Raw genomic sequence first — 23,755 nt, forward strand, 5'->3', positions numbered from 1 at the left:
ATCATCTATAGATGGTACTTGGGATAGGGAGAAAAAGAACTTGCATTTACATAGTGCTTTTCATGACCTCAGGATGTCCCAAAGCGCTTTACAGCCAATGAAGTACTTTTGGAGTGTAGTCGCTGTTGTAATGTAGGAAACGCGGCTGCCAATTTGTGCACAGCAAGCTCCTACAAACAGCAATGTGATAATGACCAGATAATCTATTTTAGGTGTTGATTGAGGGATAGATATTGGCCAGGACACCGGGGATAACTCCCCTGCTCTTCTTTGAAATAGTGCCATGAGATCTTTTACATCCACCTGAAAGGGCAAACGGGGCCACGGTTTAACATCTCATCTGAAAGACGGCACCTCCGACAGTTACGCACTCCCTCAGTACTGCACTGGAGTGTCAGCCTAGATTTTTGCGCTCAAGTCTCTGGAGTGGGACTTAAACCCACAACCTTCTGACTCGGAGGCAAGAATGCTGTGCACTGAGTCACGGCTGAGAGGGGAATGAAAGGATCAGCAAAAACAATCAGCCAGCATTGCCACTCCTGATTGCTACCCAATGATCCCTGCTGGGAACCGACTGGGGGAGGGCGACTGGGGGAGGGCGACTGGGGGAGGGCGGGATCAGGCTCACCTGTGATGCCCATCGTGTTGCTAGCCTGCCAACACTCGGTGATTTTGGCGAGATATCCGCGGGTAGCTGCTGCCCATGGAACTGTAACCCAGAACAAATCAGTGCCTTCGGGAGCAGGGTACCAAAATAGAAAACAAAATTATATCTTTTTTTTAATGTTACCTGGAAACTACGGTCCAGAGAGGCAGCGTACCAGGATCTGTTCACCAGTGATGCCTCCTTCCTGTCAGACGTAGACAGGAAGCGCAGGATGTAGCGGATGACCTGTTAACAGAAGAACGGTAGCGGTTGTAGCGATTATAGAAAACACTCGATTCAATGGGATTTAAGGGCACTGCCCCCAGTGAGAAACTATTTGATGAGCCAGTTTTTATTTGGAGAGGGAGAACATGCAGCTATCATTTTCACCACAGTGTCGTGTCCAACCAACATCATCGGCACATCCTCATGCAATGTGCGTGCTCACGACGTGCGTGTGGGCAAACCCATTTTTCCCACTTGTGCACCGACATTCCCGGACAGCTGAGTGGGCATGTGCACTCGTGTAGCTGCTAAACCATACAGACCAGAACTCCCAGCAGGTCCCAGGTCCCATTCTTGGTATGTGCTGATTTAGCTGATCAACTGGGCTGGGAATGGGGGTCGGCGGGAGCGGTGGGGAGGAATCTGTGTCCTCTGGCTATCAATGCTCCTGCCGGGTAACACTTGCATTAACACTTAGTTACTGGTAAGCCAAACCATTCTTCACTGCGTGCCCAAAGTACCCCAGGTTCCCACTCCTGATCTCTATCCAATCGACCTCTTCTGGATAGCGCGCCCGTGTGGCTACCTGGTGAGGACAGGACCATGCGCAGCCGTGAACCGCTTGTACAGCAGAGTAGCGATGTTCACACTCGGTGTCTGTGCTCACAGGGGAAGAATGCCTGGAAAGCCGTCACTGCTCAAACAGTAGCCCAACGTAAAGTTAGTGTCTTTGGAAGAGAAAGGTGGAGAAAACTGGATAAATAAAAGAATCTTTTCGATGAAGACGTGCCTCTTTACGAAAGGATTTCCTGTAGGATATAAGAATAAGAGTCAACTGACAGCTGATTCTTCTCCCCCTCCTCCCAGCCAGCAAGCTATTTCTCCACTGCAACCTTGCTCGTCTATTTTGTTGATACAACTTGAAAGGGAAAAATTTGCATGGCTATGGGGAAAAAGCGGGGGAGTGGGACTAATCGGAGAGCTCATTCAAAGCACTGGCACAGGCGTGATGGGCCAAATGACCCCTCCTTCTGTGCTGTACGATTCTATGATGAGTTACTGTTGCATTTTGGCAATTTCTTCTCCTGGTTCGGGGCCTCAGACCACTCCCGTGGGCAAGGTCTCGATGCCTATGCTGCAGTGTGTGCCTTGCTTTGCTTGTTGCAGGTTTCCTAGATGTTGGGCAGATCATCAAGTAGAAAACCTTTGCTACTGCATTTAGTCTGCTGGTCACATCTCCTGGTCTCACATGATCGGCAACAGGATAAACACTTCACTAGTATTCCTATTGCACCAAGGTTGTGAACAGTGTGGTTCAGCCTCAGACAGATGCTAGGGAGAGGGATGGAGTCCGTGGCTAGGGAACGGAGTTTGTGGCGGGCCCAAAGACAATGGCTCCGGTCTTCCCAATATTTAATTAGGGAAAATTTCTGCTCATCCAGAACTGGATGTCGGACAAGCAGTCTGACAATTTAGAGACCGTGGAGGGGTCGAGAGAGGTGGTGGTGAGGTAGAGCTGGGTGTCGTCAGCGTATATGTGGAAACTGACGCCGTGTTTTCAGATGATGTCACCAAGGGGCAACATGTAGATGAGAAATAGGAGGGGGCCAAGGATAGATCCTTGGGGGACCCCAGAGGTAACGATGCGGGAGCGGGAAGAGAAGCCGTTGCACGTGATTCTTTGGCTACGATTAGATAGATAAGAATGGAACTAGGCGGGTGCAGTCCCACCCAGCTGGACGACGGTGGAGAGGTGTTGGAGGAGGATGGAGTGGTCAACTATATCAAAGGCTGCAGACAGGTCGAGAAGGATGAGGAGGGATAGTTTACCATGGTCACAGTCACAAAGGATGTCATTTGTGACTTTGACGAGAGCCGTTCTGGTACTGTGGCAGGGACAGAAACCAGATTGGAGAGATTCAAACATAGAATTATGAGAAAAATGGGCACGGATTTGGGAGGCAACAACACATTCAAGGACTTTGGAGAGGAAAGGGAGGATGGAGATGGGGCGGTAGTTTGCAAGGACAGAGGGGTCAAGAGTTGGTGTGCTCTTTTTCGTCCCTGCATCCTCACTATGCCGAATCCACACTTATTATCCCACCTCCAGGTCAAGCTCATTCATTCCCAGGACCTCAAAATAGTGGAACACATCTCCCCCACTCTTCTCTTCCTGAGGATTTACAAACTATCCGAACTCAAGCTCGGCATCACACAAACTAGCTTAAAACAGCAATAACAACAGAAAATGCTGGAAAAACTCAGCAGGTCAGGCAACATCCGTGGAGAGAAATTTGAGTTGACGTTTCGGGTCGAAACCCTTTTTCAAAACTGGAAAGGAAATAAAATAGATCGAAGGCAGGGCTGCGATCGAACAAAAGAAGCTCCCTCCGAGACACCCTAGTCCACTCCTCTATCACCCCAAACAGCCCTTCCCCTGGCACCTTCCCGTGCAAGCGGAGATGTAACACCTGCCCCTATACCTCCCCCCTTCCCACTGTCCAGGGCCCCAAACACCCCTTCTAGGTGAAACAGCGATTTACTTGTACTTCTTGCAATCTAGTATACTGTATTCGCTGCTCACGATGTGGTCTCCTCTACATTGGGGAGACCAAACGCAGATTGGGTGACCGCTTTGCGGAACACCTCCGTTCAGTCCGTAAGGGTGACCCCGAGCTTCCGGTCGCCTGTCATTTTAATTCACCGCTCCATTCCCACTCAGACCTCACCGTCCTTGGCCTCTTGTATTGTTCCACGGAAGCTCAACGTAAACTCGAGGAACAGCACCTCATCTTCCGATTAGGCACTTTACAGCCTTCCGGACTCAATATCAAGTTCAACAATTTCAGATCATAACCTCGGCCCCTATTACTTTTTTACTTTGTTTTGAGTCTTCCTTTCGCCGCCCCCCCCCCCCTTTCCTTTTGTTTCTCTCTCCCACCTGGCAGCTGTCTCTTACCTGCCAGTACACTTCACACCTAATCTCAGCTGCCTTTTGTCTCCACCGGCCTATTACCATCTTGTCTGGTTTCGAATACCTTTTATTGTCTCTTTTACTTCTTTTCTTCAATCGCAGCCCTGCCTTTGATCTATTTTATTTTCTTTCCAGTTTTGAAAAAAGGGTTTCGACCCGAAACGTCAACTCAAATTTCTCTCCACGGATGTTTTGCCTGACCTGCTGAGTTTTTCCAGTATTTTCTGTTGTTATTTCAGATTTCCAGCATCTGCAGTATTTTGCGATCGTACTAGCTTAAAACAGCCTTGGTTTTCCAATAGCAGCAAAAGCTTTGGCTTGTTACTGAATAGTGGTGGTGAACAGAGCTCTCGGAATAGCGGTGGTGAACAGAGCCCTCGGAATAGCGGTGGTGAACAGAGCCCTCGGAATAGCGGTGGCGAACAGAGCCCTCGGAATAGCGGTGGCGAACAGAGCCCTCGGAATAGCGATGGTGAACAGAGCCCTCGGAATAGCGATGGTGAACAGAGCCCTCGGAATAGTGGTGGTGAACAGAGCCCTTGGAATAGTGATGGTGAAAAGACCACACTGAATCTTATGGTGAAAATACCCCTCGGAATACTGCCCATGGCCAGAATTTTCCGGGGTGGTAGCGGGCACGATCGGTGGTGGGTCCGGTGGGAAAGTTGTTATTTTTGACAGCGGGTCAGGAACCCACTGTCATCTCACTCCCACACACCTTTCCCCTGGCGCGTCTGTCATCGCGGAGCCGACCCGACCAGCAGCGACGGGCGACCCAATTGAGATGATCATCAGGTAGATTACAGGCACTTAAGAGACTTTTTCCACTTACTTTTTAAATTTCCCTTCATGGCCACGGGATTCAAGCAGCCCGGGAACCACGTCTGTGAACCTGAGGCGGGAGTCCCGTGGCCATTGCTCCAGCTGATTATTTGACAGCATGAAATGTACAGTAAAAGCTCCCACCTGACAGATGATCACTTTCCTCAGGCAGAAGCTGTTGCTCAGTCCATTTCTAGCACAGATTCTGCAGGCTCCTAGTGTTTCCAGCAAAGTCTCCATCCAGTGTAACCTCACTGGAAGTACTCTCTCACCATTGACAGAATGCTTCTGTCATCTGTACTTCACCTGCCATCTATTCCATCAACATGGGTGCCCTTTATACTGTCTCACTTTGGTCCTCAGAATCCAAGCACGATCAGCCCCAACACCAGCTGCACCAACAACACCAACCTTTTCCACAATCACCTGATGCTGCACAGGACACAGGGCATCAGCACCCGGCAACATTGCTGCCTGGGAGGCTACGGATGGCCTCATCATGGCCAGATTTACTTCACTTGATGCTGTACACCCTGGCTACAACATGATGTGGTAGGTTTGCACCACCACACACCAACACCATAAAGCTTCCCTACAATGACCAAACCATTCCTTTCACACTCACCACCATTGCGGGGGGTGGTACCGTTGTGTCTCATCATTCACTGCAACTCACTAAGCCACTCCCAAAGGCGCACACAAATCTGTCCAAGGCCGCAAAGTGTTGAAAATAAAGATTTTTATGTTTGACACCACATTAACAGAAACTTTACATAAACATTACATAAAACATCCAAGTGGCTACCCTTGTGTGTTGTTAGTTGGTATGATTGCACTAGGGTGAGTGAGAGGGGTGGCTAGTGAGATGGGGATGTGATAATGTAGGGATGGGTGGAGGTGCAAGGTAAGTTGGTGTGAGTAAGGATGTGCAGGAGTAGGGTAGGGAAGGCAGAGTGATGGGGATGTGATGAGAGGCACAGCAGAATTCAGTTGAGTGTGGCTTTGTACTAACGTTTCGTGATCTAATGAGATCATTGAAAGGTTTGCGGCACTGCACCCAGGTCCTCCTTACCACCCCTGCTTGTGACTGCCTCTGCAATCTGCAACCAGGCTGTCTTGGTCTCCTGGGGGGGTCTCTTCCACCCATTGGAAGGGAAGAGGATCTCCCTGCATGCTCTGACTCTCTCCATAAACATACGGAGGGAGTCATCGGAGAGCCTGGGTGCAGCCCTCTGCCTCTGTACAGTCACTGTCAGTGTTTGCAGCATTCCAATGCTGTAGTGCACTGACAGCACAATGTTAGATGAAATTTCAAATGTTACATAGTCATGGTCCCTTTAAAGATCCCGGCTGAAAGCACGTCATGAATGACGTCACCAGACCCGCTCCATCTCATTGGGCCGGGTAACTCGCTGAGCGGGCTTAATAGGCCCCATTAAGGCAAGTTCATTTTCAACAGTGGGATCACGATCCACCACCGACATCGGCCACCCCGGACACGCCAAGGTAAAGAAAATTCCAGCCCATGGTCTTGTCTACTTGGCTTCATGTTAGCCTTTAGAATTCCACTCACCACTTTCTTGAACCAATCGTGGATGACCTTCCCATTAATATAGGACTCAAGACTGCTGCCCACATTTGAACGGTGATCATATATTTCCATTGTCTTACCTGCCTATCCTATGTAGGGGAACTATACAAAAACAATACACTAGGTGCTAATTCAACAAACTGCAAATCCCACAAATCTGACCCAGATTCTGCTCTACTAAAATGATCTTTCTTGCGTGAGAGTGAGCTTGAGGTAAATACTGACCTAATATTGAATTACAGCAAACACAGACAGACACAAGGATCATTTTCATATCTGCACTTGCCAAATTAATTGAAGATGAATATGAAATTTAGAAGCTGCATAAATGCAATATCAGGATGAGCGAGGATATGGGGCACATTAAGAATTTTTGAACGCTAATTTTGAAACTGCAACCTCTGATAAATTGGTAAAATTCAAGTTAGAAGTTATAAAATACAAGGCACTCAAGGCCAACTTTCACACCCACGAGTGTGCTGGGTGTCGGATATACAGGAACAAGCGGGTTTACTAAGGGAGGTCATCCTGGTATCTGGGTCATTAGACGTTTTACTTGTGGTTTGCTAAAGCATCCTGTTTTTGTATCGTTCCCCTACCTTGGATAAATAGGTAAGATGATGGAAATAACTGATCACTGTTCAGATGAGGACAACAGTTTAAGTGCTCAGTGACCTATATTAATGCCAGTCATGCATTCCTACTGCTCAAATGCAAAGGCAACCACTGCACCACCAATATCTGCTGAAAGCAGACACTGAGAGGGAATTGTAAAGTTTAAATAGCATTAACACTCTCCTGGGCTTTGAATAAATCTAGAAACGCAGCAAAATGTTTTTTCTTAGAACTACAAATGCTGGAAATTCACATCAGGTCTGTAAGGTGAGAGAGACTGAGTGGTGACTCTTTGGGATTTTGAACCTTACTGAAGCTGGGGAAGATCCACACTACAATGAGTGATTGCTTCAACATATTTTGGTACAGTTACAATGAAAACACGTACATTTGTACAGAGCTTCATTGGTAATATCGAAGTGCGCCAGGGTACAGTCAATGATGTTCTCTTTTTAAAGTGCAGTGCCTTATGTGGGCAAATGCAGCAGCCACTGGGGAATTGCACGATCCCACAGACACCAGTGAGAAGAACAATGAGGTCCTCTGTTTTAGTGCTGTTGGCTGAGAGAAGATGGTTAGCCAGGTCACCAAGAGGACTTCCTGCTCTTCTCCGAATAGCAAAGTGGGGTCCTTTAATGCCTTCCCACACGAATCAGTCAGACAGGGACTCGGTCTAACATCACATTCAAAGGGCAACAGCTCCAACAATACTACACTGGAGTGTCAGCCTAGATTATGTGCTTAAATCATAGAGAGAAGCTTGAACCCATGACCATTGGTGAGCCAACCTGATAACAACTTGCATTTATATAGCGTCTTTAACGTAGTAAAATGTCCCAAAGCGCTTCACAGGAGCATCATCAAACAAAATTTGACACCAAGCCACATAAAAAGCTATTAGGACAGGTGACCAAAAACTTAGTCAAAGAGGTAGGTATTAAGGAGCGACTTAAAGGAGGAGAGAGGTGTAGAGGTACAAGAATTACCGTGCTGATGGACGGCGTGCTCTGGGCCACCCGATATTGGGCCGCCCTGAATCCGGCAAGCTGCATCGGGACGTCTGTTTGGTTCCTGCAGCTCGGTGGTTCTGTTTAAAATGGCGCCCGGGCCTCAAAATGGCTCCAGCCTCCTCGTCACCAGGCTCAAGGTAACTATCGGCCCCCAGGAGTCTCCCTGGGGTCTGCTGTCAGTCTAAGGGTTAATATAACGGTCGGGTCATTCGTTGAATAAGAAGCAATCATGGCAGAGCGAATTAGGACCAGCATCGCAGTCTCTAGCTTCAGACTACACCCCACAAACTGCTCGAACCGTGCTCCAGTGATTTAGGAGGTCAGGTGACACCCTTTCCCCCTCAAGGTTCAGCCTCAACAATAACTTGCATTTATATAGCGCCTTTAACGTAGTAAAATGTCCCACGGTGCTTCACAGGAGCGTTATCAGACAAAATTTGACACTGAGCCACATAAGGAGATATTAGGACAGGTGACCAAAAGCTTGGCCAGAGGTAGGTTTAAAGGAAGCAACTTAAAGGAGGAAAGTGAGGTAGAGGGGCGGAGAGGTTTAGGGAGGGAATTCCAGAGCTTAGGGCCTCGGCAGCTGAAGGCACAGCCGGCAATGGCGAGGCGATGGAAATCGGGGATGCATGAGGGGCCAGAATTGGAGGAATACGGAGATATGAAGGTTGTAGGGCTGGAGGAGATTACAGAGATAGGGAGGGCAAGTCCATGGAGTTATTAATGAATCTGCTTCCACCACCCTTTCAGGCAGTGGATTCTTGCTGCATAAAAAAAATTCTCCTCATCTCGTCTCTGGTTCTTTTGCCAAGAACTCTCCTGCTCTTCTTTGAATATTGTTGTCAGATCTTTTACGCCCACTTGAGAGGGTGGACAAGGCCTCGGTTTAAAGTCTCATACAAAAGATGGATCATCAAACTCCTGACTTGAAACTCGCAGATGATAGAGACAGTGTAGTGTGGAACTAAAGTCGTGTGTACGACAGACCAGGTAAGGATAAGAGAACACACTTTCCTGCAGGATATTAGTGAACGTGAGGTTTTAAATGACAGGCTGGTAGCTTGCATGGTTTATTTTGGCACTAGCCCATAAAAGACCAGATTTATGGTGTTCAATTTCACAACTTGTTATGGTGGGATTTGAACTCTCAACCCATGGCTGCTAGTCCAGTACCGTAACCACTACACAACCCAAATGTTTCCTCCCCAGTCATATGAGATCTGCTTAGCCTTCATCAAGTCAAAATCAGTACTCTTGAAGTTTAACTGTGCCATTACCACCCATGATGTCCTGCTAAGCATTAAATACTTGGATACAGAACATTTGGGTGTTTCTTTTGAAGATCTGGACTCAGACTAATTATGAAGATTTCAGAAAGCATAAGTCCCTGGACAAACATTGTTGCAAGTCATTTTCCCTGGTTGTTGGGCTAACTCCCCGCACCCCAAAATAACTGGTGGAGCAGCAGTTTATGCCACCGATACATACTTAGATAGAAGCCGTGCCCATTCTACTGCACAGCAGGAATTACTGGCTAGGAATCAGGAACAGGAACATAAGGTTAATCTGCCCCCTCCTCAAGGGTCCTGAGACCAATTGTAGCTCGCTTCCTGCTACCCGAGCTGAGATCAGCCAGCTCCAAAGCCAAACCTACTCTGTACAGCTCACATGGGGACGTCACCTCTGCCACTGAGATTTGTTTAACGTAGCTGCATTTAACAAGTGCATGTCTGCACTGAGCTGAACTACTCCAGTTCCGAAACTAGCTGAAGCAGCCAGGTGTAAGAGCACTACGATTGACCAGCGCTCCAACCCTTTGATTGCTGACAAATAACCCCTGCTGAAAAGGGTACACATGCAGACAATAGATGAGGACAGGAACAAGCTCCACTGTGACTATCCCCAAGGTGCAGAAGCTAGGTAAAAGTCATTGTTTAGTCTCACACATGGGGAATGGTCAATTGGGTAAGGTAGCAGAGAACAGCCGACAACTGTGGAACCACTACAAGCTCTGACTGGGATACGGTTCCGGGTCCTCCTCTACTCCATTACAAGCTCTGACTGGAATACGATTCTGGGTCCTCCTCTACTCCATTACAAGCTCTGACTGGGATACGGTTCTGGGTCCTCCTCTACTCCATTACAAGCTCTGACTGGGATACGGTTCCGGGTCCTCCTCTACTCCATTACAAGCTCTGACTGGGATACGATTCTGGGTCACGATTCTGGGTCCTCCTCTATTCCATTACAAGCTCTGACTGGGATACGGTTCTGGGTCCTCCTCCACTCCATTACAAGCTCTGACTGGGATACGATTCCGGGTCCTCCTCTACTCCATTACAAGCTCTGACTGGGATACGGTTCCGGGTCCTCCTCTATTCCATTACAAGCTCTGACTGGGATACGGTTCTGGGTCCTCCTCTACTCCATTACAAGCTCTGACTGGGATACGGTTCTGGGTCCTCTACTTCACTAATGTATCTCGTTTGGTTTGTGGTTTACAACATTAGCACTTTCGGAACAGAGGTGTTTTTATTCTCGGATTAGTGTGCAGGAAACAATCTTGCGGTGAAAATACCCACCATATCACTCCTTGTTGGTATTTATTTTCCCCACTTCACCTCTGAATGCGGTGACACATGCAGTTTTACATTTCCATGCTCACCAGCAGCTTTTGGGTGGTTATCCCTCACCGTGTGAATCTACAACGAACGTTGGGAGAGCAACTGAGAGAGTTGAGCCTGTCCTCGCCTGGGGTCCACAACGGGTGTGTGTCCAGGAGGTCACTGCATAGCACTGGAGTCCTGATTGCCCCTTGCTGGGGGGAGGCAGAGGTCCAACAGGTGACCTTCTGCACCTGCAGCATCCTCGACCTGTTCACACGCCCAGTCGCAATCCAGTGATCTGGGGCTGGAAAGTCGCCGTGCGTGGGGAGGTCAGGGGGAAATGGTGCAGCGGTGCTCCTTCGCAGTGGTGTAGCCAGCATACATTCGCACATGAAGCGTGGCTATTTGGTGAAGGGCTGCCAGGCCTATGGAGCTAAACTCAAAAACAGGTCTGCACCTTAGCAGAGCTGACAACTGGAGGGGACAGGGAGACATTATAACAAAAGTGTTTGGAAGAGCTCTTTGTAAAAGATGAACACGTGCAGGTACAGCACAGAATCTATCACGCCTGATTTATACCTCATTTGGTCTATGGTCTATCAAGTTAGCAACTTCAGACAGAAGCATTCTCACAGGAAGGTAAGAGGCAGCTAGGGCTTCCCTGGTCACTATCCAGCAACACCCAACACCCCCTCCCGCCACAGGAAGATGTCCACATGCAGACATGACTAACATTTGCATATTGAATTATCATTGGCCCGCAGGCATCTGTAAGGAATACCTATTATATTCACGTGATCACATGCGGAGTTGTCATTGGCCTGCAGGCATCTGTAAGGACTGCTATTGTTTGGAAGACCCAGAGGGTCCTAACTCCATCTTGGTCCACACGGTGCTGTATTGATTTAATGAAGCATCAGGTCTGTAAGCTTTCTCAGAGTTTAAACTGTAATACTCCATTGTCCTGTAATTTATTATTTTTGTACAAAGTGTGCAAAATAAGACAATGACCACACTCACCCCTCTAGGGAGTGACGAGCCTGCTCATGCTCGCCATCTAAACTCGCACGTGGAAAACAGCCAATTGGTAAAACCTAGCGAGAGGCAGCACCTTCAGGTGAGCAGGGAGGGTGAAAGTTGACAAAAGAAACACAAGAGGAAGTCAACGAGAGGCCACGTGTTGCAAGTCTCATAATGCGGCATTTTATATCAGTCATGCTGTTTCAAAGGTTGAACTAACACAAGTCGTTAGCCTACAATAAAAACAGCCTTTCACTAACAAATCAACTGGATTCATGTCATGAGGATAAAGGCGAGACAATCCCAGGACTGTTTACTGTACATTCAGCACTGCGTTTCTTTCTGCTGCACTACTAAGCCAAAAACTGAAACACGATGCCATAATAATGTTAGGGAACGGAGAAAGGCATTCCAATACAGAGTCATAACAGCACAGAAGGAGGCCATTCGGCCCATCGAGTCCGTGCCGGCTCTCTCTAGAGCAATCCAGTCAGTCCCATTCCCCTGCTCTATCCCCGTAGCCCTGCAAGTTTATTTCCCTCAAGTGCCTATCCAGCCTCCCCTTGAAAACATTGTGTGTCTCCGCTTCCACCACTTCCATCAGCAGCGAGTTCCAGGTGCTCACCACTCGCTGCGTAAAAAAAGTTTTTCCTCACGACTCCCTGTATCTCTTGCCCAAAACCTTAAATCTGTGTCCCCGAGTCCTTTTACCATCAACTAGTGGGAACAGCCTTTCCCCGTCTAGCCTATCCAAACCCGTTATAATCTTGTACACCTCGATCAAATCACCCCACAACCTCCTTTGCTCTAATGAAAACAAATCCAGCTTCTTCAACCTGTCCTTGTAGCTAAGATCCCCCAACACCGGAACCATTCTGGTAAATCTCCTCTGCACACTCTCGAGGGCCTTCATATCCTTCAGCGCATGTAGCAGAACCACTGAATGACTCTGGCTAACTGTATACAATTCTCTTAAACGAGGTTCTAGCACCAGCCTAAACCTGTACCATTGTGTTAGGCATTACTGTGTTTTGTATATAGAGTTTGCATGTACGGGGCGTGGCCCCTTTAAGAGCACGGGAAAACGCGATGACGTCATGTCGCAAACCACGGGACTGCCCAGTCAGTCCTCGTGGCATCTCCGTTGAGTAAAGACCTGTTTAATCGTTCTCTGGTGTCGATCTCAGTTATTCGTAGGAATTCGTACATTCCTACAGCGCTTTATAAAAACATCAGAGCGACTTAAAGTGAAACCCTAGTACATTACCTAATTTTTAGTATCTGTTCCCAGGATATGGACAATGCTGGCAGGCCAAATAGCCCTCAGATGTAATGGTGGTCTGCAGTCCTTGTGGTGATGGTCCTCCCACAATGGTACACCAGGTTTCCATTCAACCATTGCAGACTGCACTAACACTGGGGGATCAGTGAATACACCAGGTTTCCCCATCGCCATTGCCCCAGACTCCACTAACACTGGGGGATCAGTAAATACACCAGGTTTCCCCATTGCCCCAGACTCCACTGACACTGGGGGATCAGTGAATACACCAGGTTTCCCCAGTGTTAGGGAATATATTTTAATAACATAGATTTTAATATGATTAAACTAATGATTTAAAGAAATCTGATTATGCTTAAGCTGACCACGTGCCAAAGGATGGTGTGATGTATCAGATCCAATCACAGCTGGTAACGTCACATCGGCTGACTTAAAAACTGAGAACAATGAAAATGCTGATTTAGCTTAAAATGTGAAAGTGCTGATCTTAGCTTAAAACTGAAAGTGATGATTCAGCTTAACTAGAGAACAAAGGAATGATTGATGTGTCGGAGATCCAATCAGTGTGATGTAGTTGAACCAACCATAGCTCTGCATGCATGCTGCTGAGCCAATGGTAATAAAGGGGGTGGGTACATCTGCTGCTGTATAAAAACCAGCCATTTTGAATATGATGTTAGTCAGATAAAGGAAGTCAAACAGTGTAAATCAAGTGATGCAATAAATCGACTATTTAAAACTTACCACCGGACACGCAAACTTTAATTTTAGTGTGTTGACCTCAAATCAATGTGGTCCACTGAAATTAATTACCCCTTCTAACAATCATCGTCCATTGCAGACTCCACTAACACTGGCAATCAGTGAATACACCAGGTTAACCCATGGCCCATTGCAGACTCCACTAACACTGGGGGATCAGTGAATACACAAGGTTTCCCCATCGCCCATTGCCCCAGACTCCACTAACACTGGGGGATCAGTGAATACACCAGGTTTCCTCATCGCCCATTGCCCCAGACTCGACTAACACTGGGGGATCAGTGAATACACCAGGTTTCCCCATCGCCCATTGCCCCAGACTTCACTAACACTGGGGGATCACTGAATACACCAGGTTTCCCCATCGCCCATTGCCCCAGACTCGACTAACACTGGGGGATCAGTGAATACACCAGGTTTCCCCATCGCCCATTGCAGACTCCACTAACACTGGGGGATCAGTGAATACACCAGGTTTCCCCATCGCCCATTGCAGACTCCACTAACACTGCGGGATCAGTGAATACACCAGGTTTCCCCATTGCCCATTGCCCCAGACTCCACTAACACTGGGGGATCAGTGAATACACCAGGATTCCCCATCGCCCCAGACTCCACTAACATTGGGGGATCAGTGAATACAGCAGGTTTCCCCATCGCCCATTGCCCCAGGCTCCATTAACACCGGGGGAATCAGTGAATACACCAGGTTTCCCCATCGCCCATTGCAGACTCCACTAACACTGGGGGATCAGTGAATATACCAGGTTTCCCAATCGCCCATTGCAGACTCCACTAACTGGGGGATCAGTGAATATACCAGGTTTCCCCATCGCCCATTGCTCCAGACTCCACTAACACTGCGGGATCAGTGAATACACCAGGTTTCCTCATCACCCATTGCCCCAGACTCCACTAACACTGGGGGATCAGTGAATACACCAGGTTTCCCCATCGCCCATTGCCCCAGACTCCACTAACACTGGGGGATCAGTGAATACACCAGGTTTCCCCATCGCCCATTGCCCCAGACTCCACTAACACTGGGGGATCAGTGAATACAACAGGTTTCCCCATCGCCCATTGCAGACTGCACTAACATTGGGGGATCAGTGAATACACCAGGTTTCCCCATCGCCCATGACTCCACTAACACTAGGGGATCAGTGAATACACCAGGTTTACCCATCGCCCACTTCCCCAGACTCGACTAACACTGGGGGATCAGTGAATACACCAGGTTTCCCCATCGCCCATTGCCCCAGACTCCACTAACACTGGGGGATCAGTGAATGCACCAGGTTTCCCCATCGCCCATGACTCCACTAACACTAGGGGATCAGTGAATACACCAGGTTTACCCATCGCCCACTGCCCCAGACTCGACTAACACTGGGGGATCAGTGAATACACCAGGTTTCCCCATCGCCCATTGCCCCAGACTCCACTAACACTGGGGGATCAGTGAATACACCAGGTTTCCTCATCGCCCATTGCCCCAGACTCCACTAACACTGGGGGATCAGTGAATACACCAGGTTTCCCCATCGCCCATTGCCCCAGACTTCACTAACACTGGGGGATCACTGAATACACCAGGTTTCCCCATCGCCCATTGCCCCAGACTCGACTAACACTGGGGGATCAGTGAATACACCAGGTTTCCCCATCGCCCCAGACTCCACGAACACTGGGGGATCAGTGAATACACCAGGTTTCCCCATTGCCCATTGCAGACTCCACTAACACTGGGGGATCAGTGAATACACCAGGTTTCCTCATCGCCCATTGCCCCAGACTCCACTAACACAGGGGGGATCAGTGAATACACCAGGTTTCCTCATCGCCCATTGCCCCAGACTCCACTAACACTGGGGGATCAGTGAATACACCAGGTTTCCCCATCGCCCATTGCCCCAGACTCCACTAAAACTGGGGGATCAGTGAATGCAGCAGGTTTCCCCATCGTCCATTGCAGACTCCACGATCACTGGGGGATGAGTGAATACACCAGGGTTCCCCATCGCCCATTGCCCCAGACTCCACTAACACTGGGGATCAGTGAATACACCAGGTTTCCCCATCGTCCATTGCAGACTCCACTAACACTGGGGGATCAGTGAATACACCAGGTTTCCCCATCGCCCATTGCCCCAGACTCCACTAACACTGGGGGATCAGTGAATACACCAGGTTTCCTCATTGCCCATTGCCCCAGACTCCACTAACACGGGGGGATCAGTGAATACACCAGGTTTCCCCATCGCCCATTGCCCCAGACTCCACTAACACTGGGGATCAGTGAATGCAGCAGGTTTCCTCATCGCCCATTGCCCTAGACTCCACTCACACTGGGGGATCAGTGAATACACCAGGATTCCCCATCGCCCATTGCCCCAGACTCCACTAACACTGGCGATCAGTGAATACACCAGGATTCCCCATCGCCCATTGCCCCAGACTCCACTAACACTGGGGGGGATCAGTGAATACACCAGGTTTCCCCACCGCCCATTGCAGACTCCACTAACACTGGGGGATCAGTGAATACACCAGGTTTCCTCATCGCCCATTGCAGAATCCACTAACACTGGGGGGGATCAGTGAATACACCAGGTTTCCCCACCGCCCATTGCAGACTCCACTAACACTGGGGGATCAGTGAATACACCAGGTTTCCCCATCGCCCATTGCCCCAGACTCCACTAACACTGGGGGGGATCAGTGAATACACCAGGTTTCCCCACCGCCCATTGCAGACTCCACTAACACTGGGGGATCAGTGAATACACCAGGTTTCCTCATCGCCCATTGCAGAATCCACTAACACTGGGGGATCAGTGAATACACCAGGTTTCCTCATCGCCCATTGCCCCAGACTCCACTAACACTGGGGCATCAGTGAATACACCAGGTTTCCCCATCGCCCCAGACTCCACTAACACTGGGGGATCAGTGAATACACCAGGTTTCCCCATCGCCCATTGCAGACTCCACTAACACTGGGGGATCAGTAAATACACCAGGTTTCCCCATCGCCCACTGCCCCAGACTCCACTAACACTGGGGGATCAGTGAATGCACCAGGTTTCCCCATCGCCCATTGCAGACTACACTAACACTAGGGGATCAGTGAATACACCAGGTTTCCCCATCGCCCATTGCCCCAGACTCCACTAACACTGGGGGATCAATGAATACACCAGGTTTCCCCATCGTCCATTGCCCCAGACTCCACTAACACTGGGGGATCAGTGAATACACCAGGTTTCCCATCGCCCATTGCAGACTCCACTAACACTGGGGCATCAGTGAATTCACCAGGTTTCCCCATCGCCCCAGACTCCACTAACACTGGGGGATCAGTGAATACACCGGGGTTCCCCATCGTCCATTGCCCCAGACTCCAGTAACACTGGGGGATCAGTGAATACACCAGGTTTCCCCATCGCAGACTCCACTAACACTGGGGGCTCAGTGAATACACCAGGGTTCCCCATCGCCCCAGACTCCAATAACACTGGGGGCTCAGTGAATGCACCAGGTTTCCCCTTCGCTCATTGCCCCAGACTCCACTAACACTGGGGGATCAGTGAATACACCAGGTTTCCCCAGCGTCCATTGCAGACTCCACGAACACTGGGGGGATCAGTGAATACACCAGGTTTCCCCATCGCCCCAGACTCCACTAACACTGGGGGATCAGTGAATACACCAGCTTTCCTCATCGCCCATTGCCCCAGACTCCACTAACACTGGGGGATCAGTGAATACACCAGGTTTCCCCATCGCCCATTGCAGACTCCACTAACACTGGGGGATCAGTGAATGCACCAGGTATCCTCATCGCCCATTGCAGACTCCACTAACACTGGGGGGGATCAGTGAATACACCAGGTTTCCCCGTCGCCCATTGCCCCAGACTTCACTAACACTGGGGGATCAGTGAATACACCAGGTTTCCTCATCGCCCATTGCCCCAGACTCCACTAACACGGGGGGATCAGTGAATACACCAGGTTTCCTCATCGCCCATTGCCCCAGACTCCACTAACCCTGGGGGATCAGTGAATACACCAGGTTTCCCCATCGCCCATTGCAGACTCCACTAACACTGGGGGATCAGTGAATACACCAGGTTTCCCCATCGCCCATTGCAGACTCCACTAACACTGCGGGATCAGTGAATACACCAGGTTTCCCCATTGCCCATTGCCCCAGACTCCACTAACACTGGGGGATCAGTGAATACACCAGGATTCCCCATCGCCCCAGACTCCACTAACATTGGGGGATCAGTGAATACAGCAGGTTTCCCCATCGCCCATGGCTCCATTAACACCGGGGGAATCAGTGAATACACCAGGTTTCCCCATCGCCCATTGCAGACTCCACTAACTGGGGGATCAGTGAATATACCAGGTTTCCTCATCACCCATAGCCCCAGACTCCACTAACACTGGGGGATCAGTGAATACACCAGGATTCCCCATCGCCCATTGCCCCAGACTCCACTAACACTGGGGGATCAGTGAATACACCAGGTTTCCCCATCGCCCATTGCCCCAGACTCCACTAACACTGGGGGATCAGTGAATACACCAGGTTTCCCCATCGCCCATTGCCCCAGACTCCACTAACACTAGGGGATCAGTGAATACACCAGGTTTACCCATCGCCCACTGCCCCAGACTCGACTAACACTGGGGGATCAGTGAATACACCAGGTTTCCCCATCGCCCATTGCCCCAGACTCCACTAACACTGGGGGATCAGTGAATACACCAGGTTTCCTCATCGCCCATTGCCCCAGACTCCACTAACACGGGGGGATCAGTGAATACACCAGGTTTCCCCATCGCCCATTGCCCCAGACTTGACTAACACTGGGGGATCAGTGAATACACCAGGTTTCCCCATCGCACATTGCCTCAGACTCCACTAACACTGGGGGATCAGTGAATACACCAGGTTTCCCCATCGCCCATTGCAGACTCCACTAACACTGGGGGATCAGTGAATACACCAGGTTTCCCCATCGCCCATTGCCCCAGACTCCACTAACACTGGGGATCAGTGAATGCAGCAGGTTTCCTCATCGCCCATTGCCCCAGACTCCACTCACACTGGGGGATCAGTGAATACACCAGGATTCCCCATCGCCCATTGCCCCAGACTCCACTAACACTGGCGATCAGTGAATACACCAGGATTCCCCATCGCCCATTGCAGACTCCACTAACACTGGGGGATCAGTGAATACACCAGGTTTCCCCATCGCCCATTGCCCCAGACTCCACTAACACTGGGGCATCAGTGAATACACCAGGTTTCCCCATCGCCCATTGCCCCAGACTCCACTAACACTGGGGGATCAGTGAATACACCAGGTTTCCCCATCGCCCATTGCAGACTCCACTAACACTGGGGGATCAGTAAATACACCAGGTTTCCCCATCGCCCATTGCCCCAGACTCCACTAACACTGGGGGATCAGTGAATGCACCAGGTTTCCCCATCGCCCATTGCAGACTCCACTAACACTAGGGGATCAGTGAATACACCAGGTTTCCCCATCGCCCATTGCCCCAGACTCCACTAACACTGGGGGATCAATGAATACACCAGGTTTCCCCATCGCCCATTGCCCCAGACTCCACTAACACTGGGGGATCAGTGAATACACCAGGTTTCCCATCGCCCATTGCAGACTCCACTAACACTGGGGCATCAGTGAATTCACCAGGTTTCCCCATCGCCCCAGACTCCACTAACACTGGGGGATCAGTGAATACACCGGGGTTCCCCATCGCCCATTGCCCCAGACTCCACTAACACTGGCGATCAGTGAATGCACCAGGTTTCCTCATCGCCCATTGCAGAATCCACTAACACTGGGGGATCAGTGAATACACCAGGTTTCCTCATCGCCCATTGCCCCAGACTCCACTAACACTGGGGCATCAGTGAATACACCAGGTTTCCCCATCGCCCCAGACTCCACTAACACTGGGGGATCAGTGAATACACCAGGTTTCCCCATCGCCCATTGCAGACTCCACTAACACTGGGGGATCAGTAAATACACCAGGTTTCCCCATCGCCCACTGCCCCAGACTCCACTAACACTGGGGGATCAGTGAATGCACCAGGTTTCCCCATCGCCCATTGCAGACTACACTAACACTAGGGGATCAGTGAATACACCAGGTTTCCCCATCGCCCATTGCCCCAGACTCCACTAACACTGGGGGATCAATGAATACACCAGGTTTCCCCATCGTCCATTGCCCCAGACTCCACTAACACTGGGGGATCAGTGAATACACCAGGTTTCCCATCGCCCATTGCAGACTCCACTAACACTGGGGCATCAGTGAATTCACCAGGTTTCCCCATCGCCCCAGACTCCACTAACACTGGGGGATCAGTGAATACACCGGGGTTCCCCATCGTCCATTGCCCCAGACTCCAGTAACACTGGGGGATCAGTGAATACACCAGGTTTCCCCATCGCAGACTCCACTAACACTGGGGGCTCAGTGAATACACCAGGGTTCCCCATCGCCCCAGACTCCAATAACACTGGGGGCTCAGTGAATGCACCAGGTTTCCCCTTCGCTCATTGCCCCAGACTCCACTAACACTGGGGGATCAGTGAATACACCAGGTTTCCCCAGCGTCCATTGCAGACTCCACGAACACTGGGGGGATCAGTGAATACACCAGGTTTCCCCATCGCCCCAGACTCCACTAACACTGGGGGATCAGTGAATACACCAGCTTTCCTCATCGCCCATTGCCCCAGACTCCACTAACACTGGGGGATCAGTGAATACACCAGGTTTCCCCATCGCCCATTGCAGACTCCACTAACACTGGGGGATCAGTGAATGCACCAGGTATCCTCATCGCCCATTGCAGACTCCACTAACACTGGGGGGGATCAGTGAATACACCAGGTTTCCCCGTCGCCCATTGCCCCAGACTTCACTAACACTGGGGGATCAGTGAATACACCAGGTTTCCTCATCGCCCATTGCCCCAGACTCCACTAACACGGGGGTATCAGTGAATACACCAGGTTTCCTCATCGCCCATTGCCCCAGACTCCACTAACCCTGGGGGATCAGTGAATACACCAGGTTTCCCCATCGCCCATTGCAGACTCCACTAACACTGGGGGATCAGTGAATACACCAGGTTTCCCCATCGCCCATTGCAGACTCCACTAACACTGCGGGATCAGTGAATACACCAGGTTTCCCCATTGCCCATTGCCCCAGACTCCACTAACACTGGGGGATCAGTGAATACACCAGGATTCCCCATCGCCCCAGACTCCACTAACATTGGGGGATCAGTGAATACAGCAGGTTTCCCCATCGCCCATGGCTCCATTAACACCGGGGGAATCAGTGAATACACCAGGTTTCCCCATCGCCCATTGCAGACTCCACTAACTGGGGGATCAGTGAATATACCAGGTTTCCTCATCACCCATAGCCCCAGACTCCACTAACACTGGGGGATCAGTGAATACACCAGGATTCCCCATCGCCCATTGCCCCAGACTCCACTAACACTGGGGGATCAGTGAATACACCAGGTTTCCCCATCGCCCATTGCCCCAGACTCCACTAACACTGGGGGATCAGTGAATACACCAGGTTTCCCCATCGCCCATTGCCCCAGACTCCACTAACACTAGGGGATCAGTGAATACACCAGGTTTACCCATCGCCCACTGCCCCAGACTCGACTAACACTGGGGGATCAGTGAATACACCAGGTTTCCCCATCGCCCATTGCCCCAGACTCCACTAACACTGGGGGATCAGTGAATACACCAGGTTTCCTCATCGCCCATTGCCCCAGACTCCACTAACACGGGGGGATCAGTGAATACACCAGGTTTCCCCATCGCCCATTGCCCCAGACTTGACTAACACTGGGGGATCAGTGAATACACCAGGTTTCCCCATCGCACATTGCCTCAGACTCCACTAACACTGGGGGATCAGTGAATACACCAGGTTTCCCCATCGCCCATTGCAGACTCCACTAACACTGGGGGATCAGTGAATACACCAGGTTTCCCCATCGCCCATTGCCCCAGACTCCACTAACACTGGGGATCAGTGAATGCAGCAGGTTTCCTCATCGCCCATTGCCCCAGACTCCACTCACACTGGGGGATCAGTGAATACACCAGGATTCCCCATCGCCCATTGCCCCAGACTCCACTAACACTGGCGATCAGTGAATACACCAGGATTCCCCATCGCCCATTGCAGACTCCACTAACACTGGGGGATCAGTGAATACACCAGGTTTCCCCATCGCCCATTGCCCCAGACTCCACTAACACTGGGGCATCAGTGAATACACCAGGTTTCCCCATCGCCCATTGCCCCAGACTCCACTAACACTGGGGGATCAGTGAATACACCAGGTTTCCCCATCGCCCATTGCAGACTCCACTAACACTGGGGGATCAGTAAATACACCAGGTTTCCCCATCGCCCATTGCCCCAGACTCCACTAACACTGGGGGATCAGTGAATGCACCAGGTTTCCCCATCGCCCATTGCAGACTCCACTAACACTAGGGGATCAGTGAATACACCAGGTTTCCCCATCGCCCATTGCCCCAGACTCCACTAACACTGGGGGATCAATGAATACACCAGGTTTCCCCATCGCCCATTGCCCCAGACTCCACTAACACTGGGGGATCAGTGAATACACCAGGTTTCCCATCGCCCATTGCAGACTCCACTAACACTGGGGCATCAGTGAATTCACCAGGTTTCCCCATCGCCCCAGACTCCACTAACACTGGGGGATCAGTGAATACACCGGGGTTCCCCATCGTCCATTGCCCCAGACTCCAGTGACACGGGGAAACCTGGTGTATTCACTGATCCCCCAATCGCAGACTCCACTAACACTGGGGGCTCAGTGAATACACCAGGGTTCCCCATCGCCCCAGACTCCAATAACACTGGGGGCTCAGTGAATACACCAGGTTTCCCCTTCGCTCATTGCCCCAGACTCCACTAACACTGGGGGATCAGTGAATACACCAGGTTTCCCCAGCGTCCATTGCAGACTCCACGAACACTGGGGGGGATCAGTGAATACACCAGGTTTCCCCATCGCCCATTGCCCCAGACTTCACTAACACTGGGGTTCAGTGAATACACCAGGTTTCCCCATCGCCCATTGCCCCAGACTCGACTAACACTGGGGGATCAGTGAATACACCAGGTTTCCCCATCGCCCCAGACTCCACGAACACTGGGGGATCAGTGAATACACCAGGTTTCCCCATTGCCCATTGCAGACTCCACTAACACTGGGGGATCAGTGAATACACCAGGTTTCCTCATCGCCCATTGCCCCAGACTCCACTAACACAGGGGGGATCAGTGAATACACCAGGTTTCCTCATCGCCCATTGCCCCAGACTCCACTAACACTGGGGGATCAGTGAATACACCAGGTTTCCCCATCGCCCATTGCCCCAGACTCCACTAAAACTGGGGGGATCAGTGAATGCAGCAGGTTTCCCCATCGTCCATTGCAGACTCCACGATCACTGGGGGATGAGTGAATACACCAGGGTTCCCCATCGCCCATTGCCCCAGACTCCACTAACACTGGGGATCAGTGAATACACCAGGTTTCCCCATCGTCCATTGCAGACTCCACTAACACTGGGGGATCAGTGAATACACCAGGTTTCCCCATCGCCCATTGCCCCAGACTCCACTAACACTGGGGGATCAGTGAATACACCAGGTTTCCTCATCGCCCATTGCCCCAGACTCCACTAACACGGGGGGATCAGTGAATACACCAGGTTTCCCCATCGCCCATTGCCCCAGACTCCACTAACACTGGGGATCAGTGAATGCAGCAGGTTTCCTCATCGCCCATTGCCCTAGACTCCACTCACACTGGGGGATCAGTGAATACACCAGGATTCCCCATCGCCCATTGCCCCAGACTCCACTAACACTGGCGATCAGTGAATACACCAGGATTCCCCATCGCCCATTGCCCCAGACTCCACTAACACTGGGGGGGATCAGTGAATACACCAGGTTTCCCCACCGCCCATTGCAGACTCCACTAACACTGGGGGATCAGTGAATACACCAGGTTTCCTCATCGCCCATTGCAGAATCCAC

The 23,755-nt window shown here is 50.6% G+C and overlaps 1 protein-coding gene across 1 annotated transcript in view; it reads right to left on the reverse strand.

The window, feature by feature from the left end:
* The window catches only part of fbxl9 (F-box and leucine rich repeat protein 9), an 82,653-nt gene that overhangs the window by 23,075 nt on the left and 35,823 nt on the right, over positions 1–23,755 (reverse strand). Inside the window, exons 3-4 of the mRNA XM_085991018.1 lie at positions 7,860–8,064; positions 791–892 (exon numbers count right to left, since the gene is read on the reverse strand). Of these exons, the coding sequence (XP_085847144.1) occupies positions 791–892; positions 7,860–7,925 (168 nt within the window). The 5' untranslated portion in view covers positions 7,926–8,064. The remainder of the gene's footprint in view (positions 1–790; positions 893–7,859; positions 8,065–23,755) is intronic.

This window comes from Somniosus microcephalus, chromosome 6 (genome assembly GCF_052327205.1).
Source record: "Somniosus microcephalus isolate GS21.2 chromosome 6, FLI_Smic_1.0, whole genome shotgun sequence".
Lineage (NCBI taxonomy): Eukaryota > Metazoa > Chordata > Chondrichthyes > Squaliformes > Somniosidae > Somniosus > Somniosus microcephalus.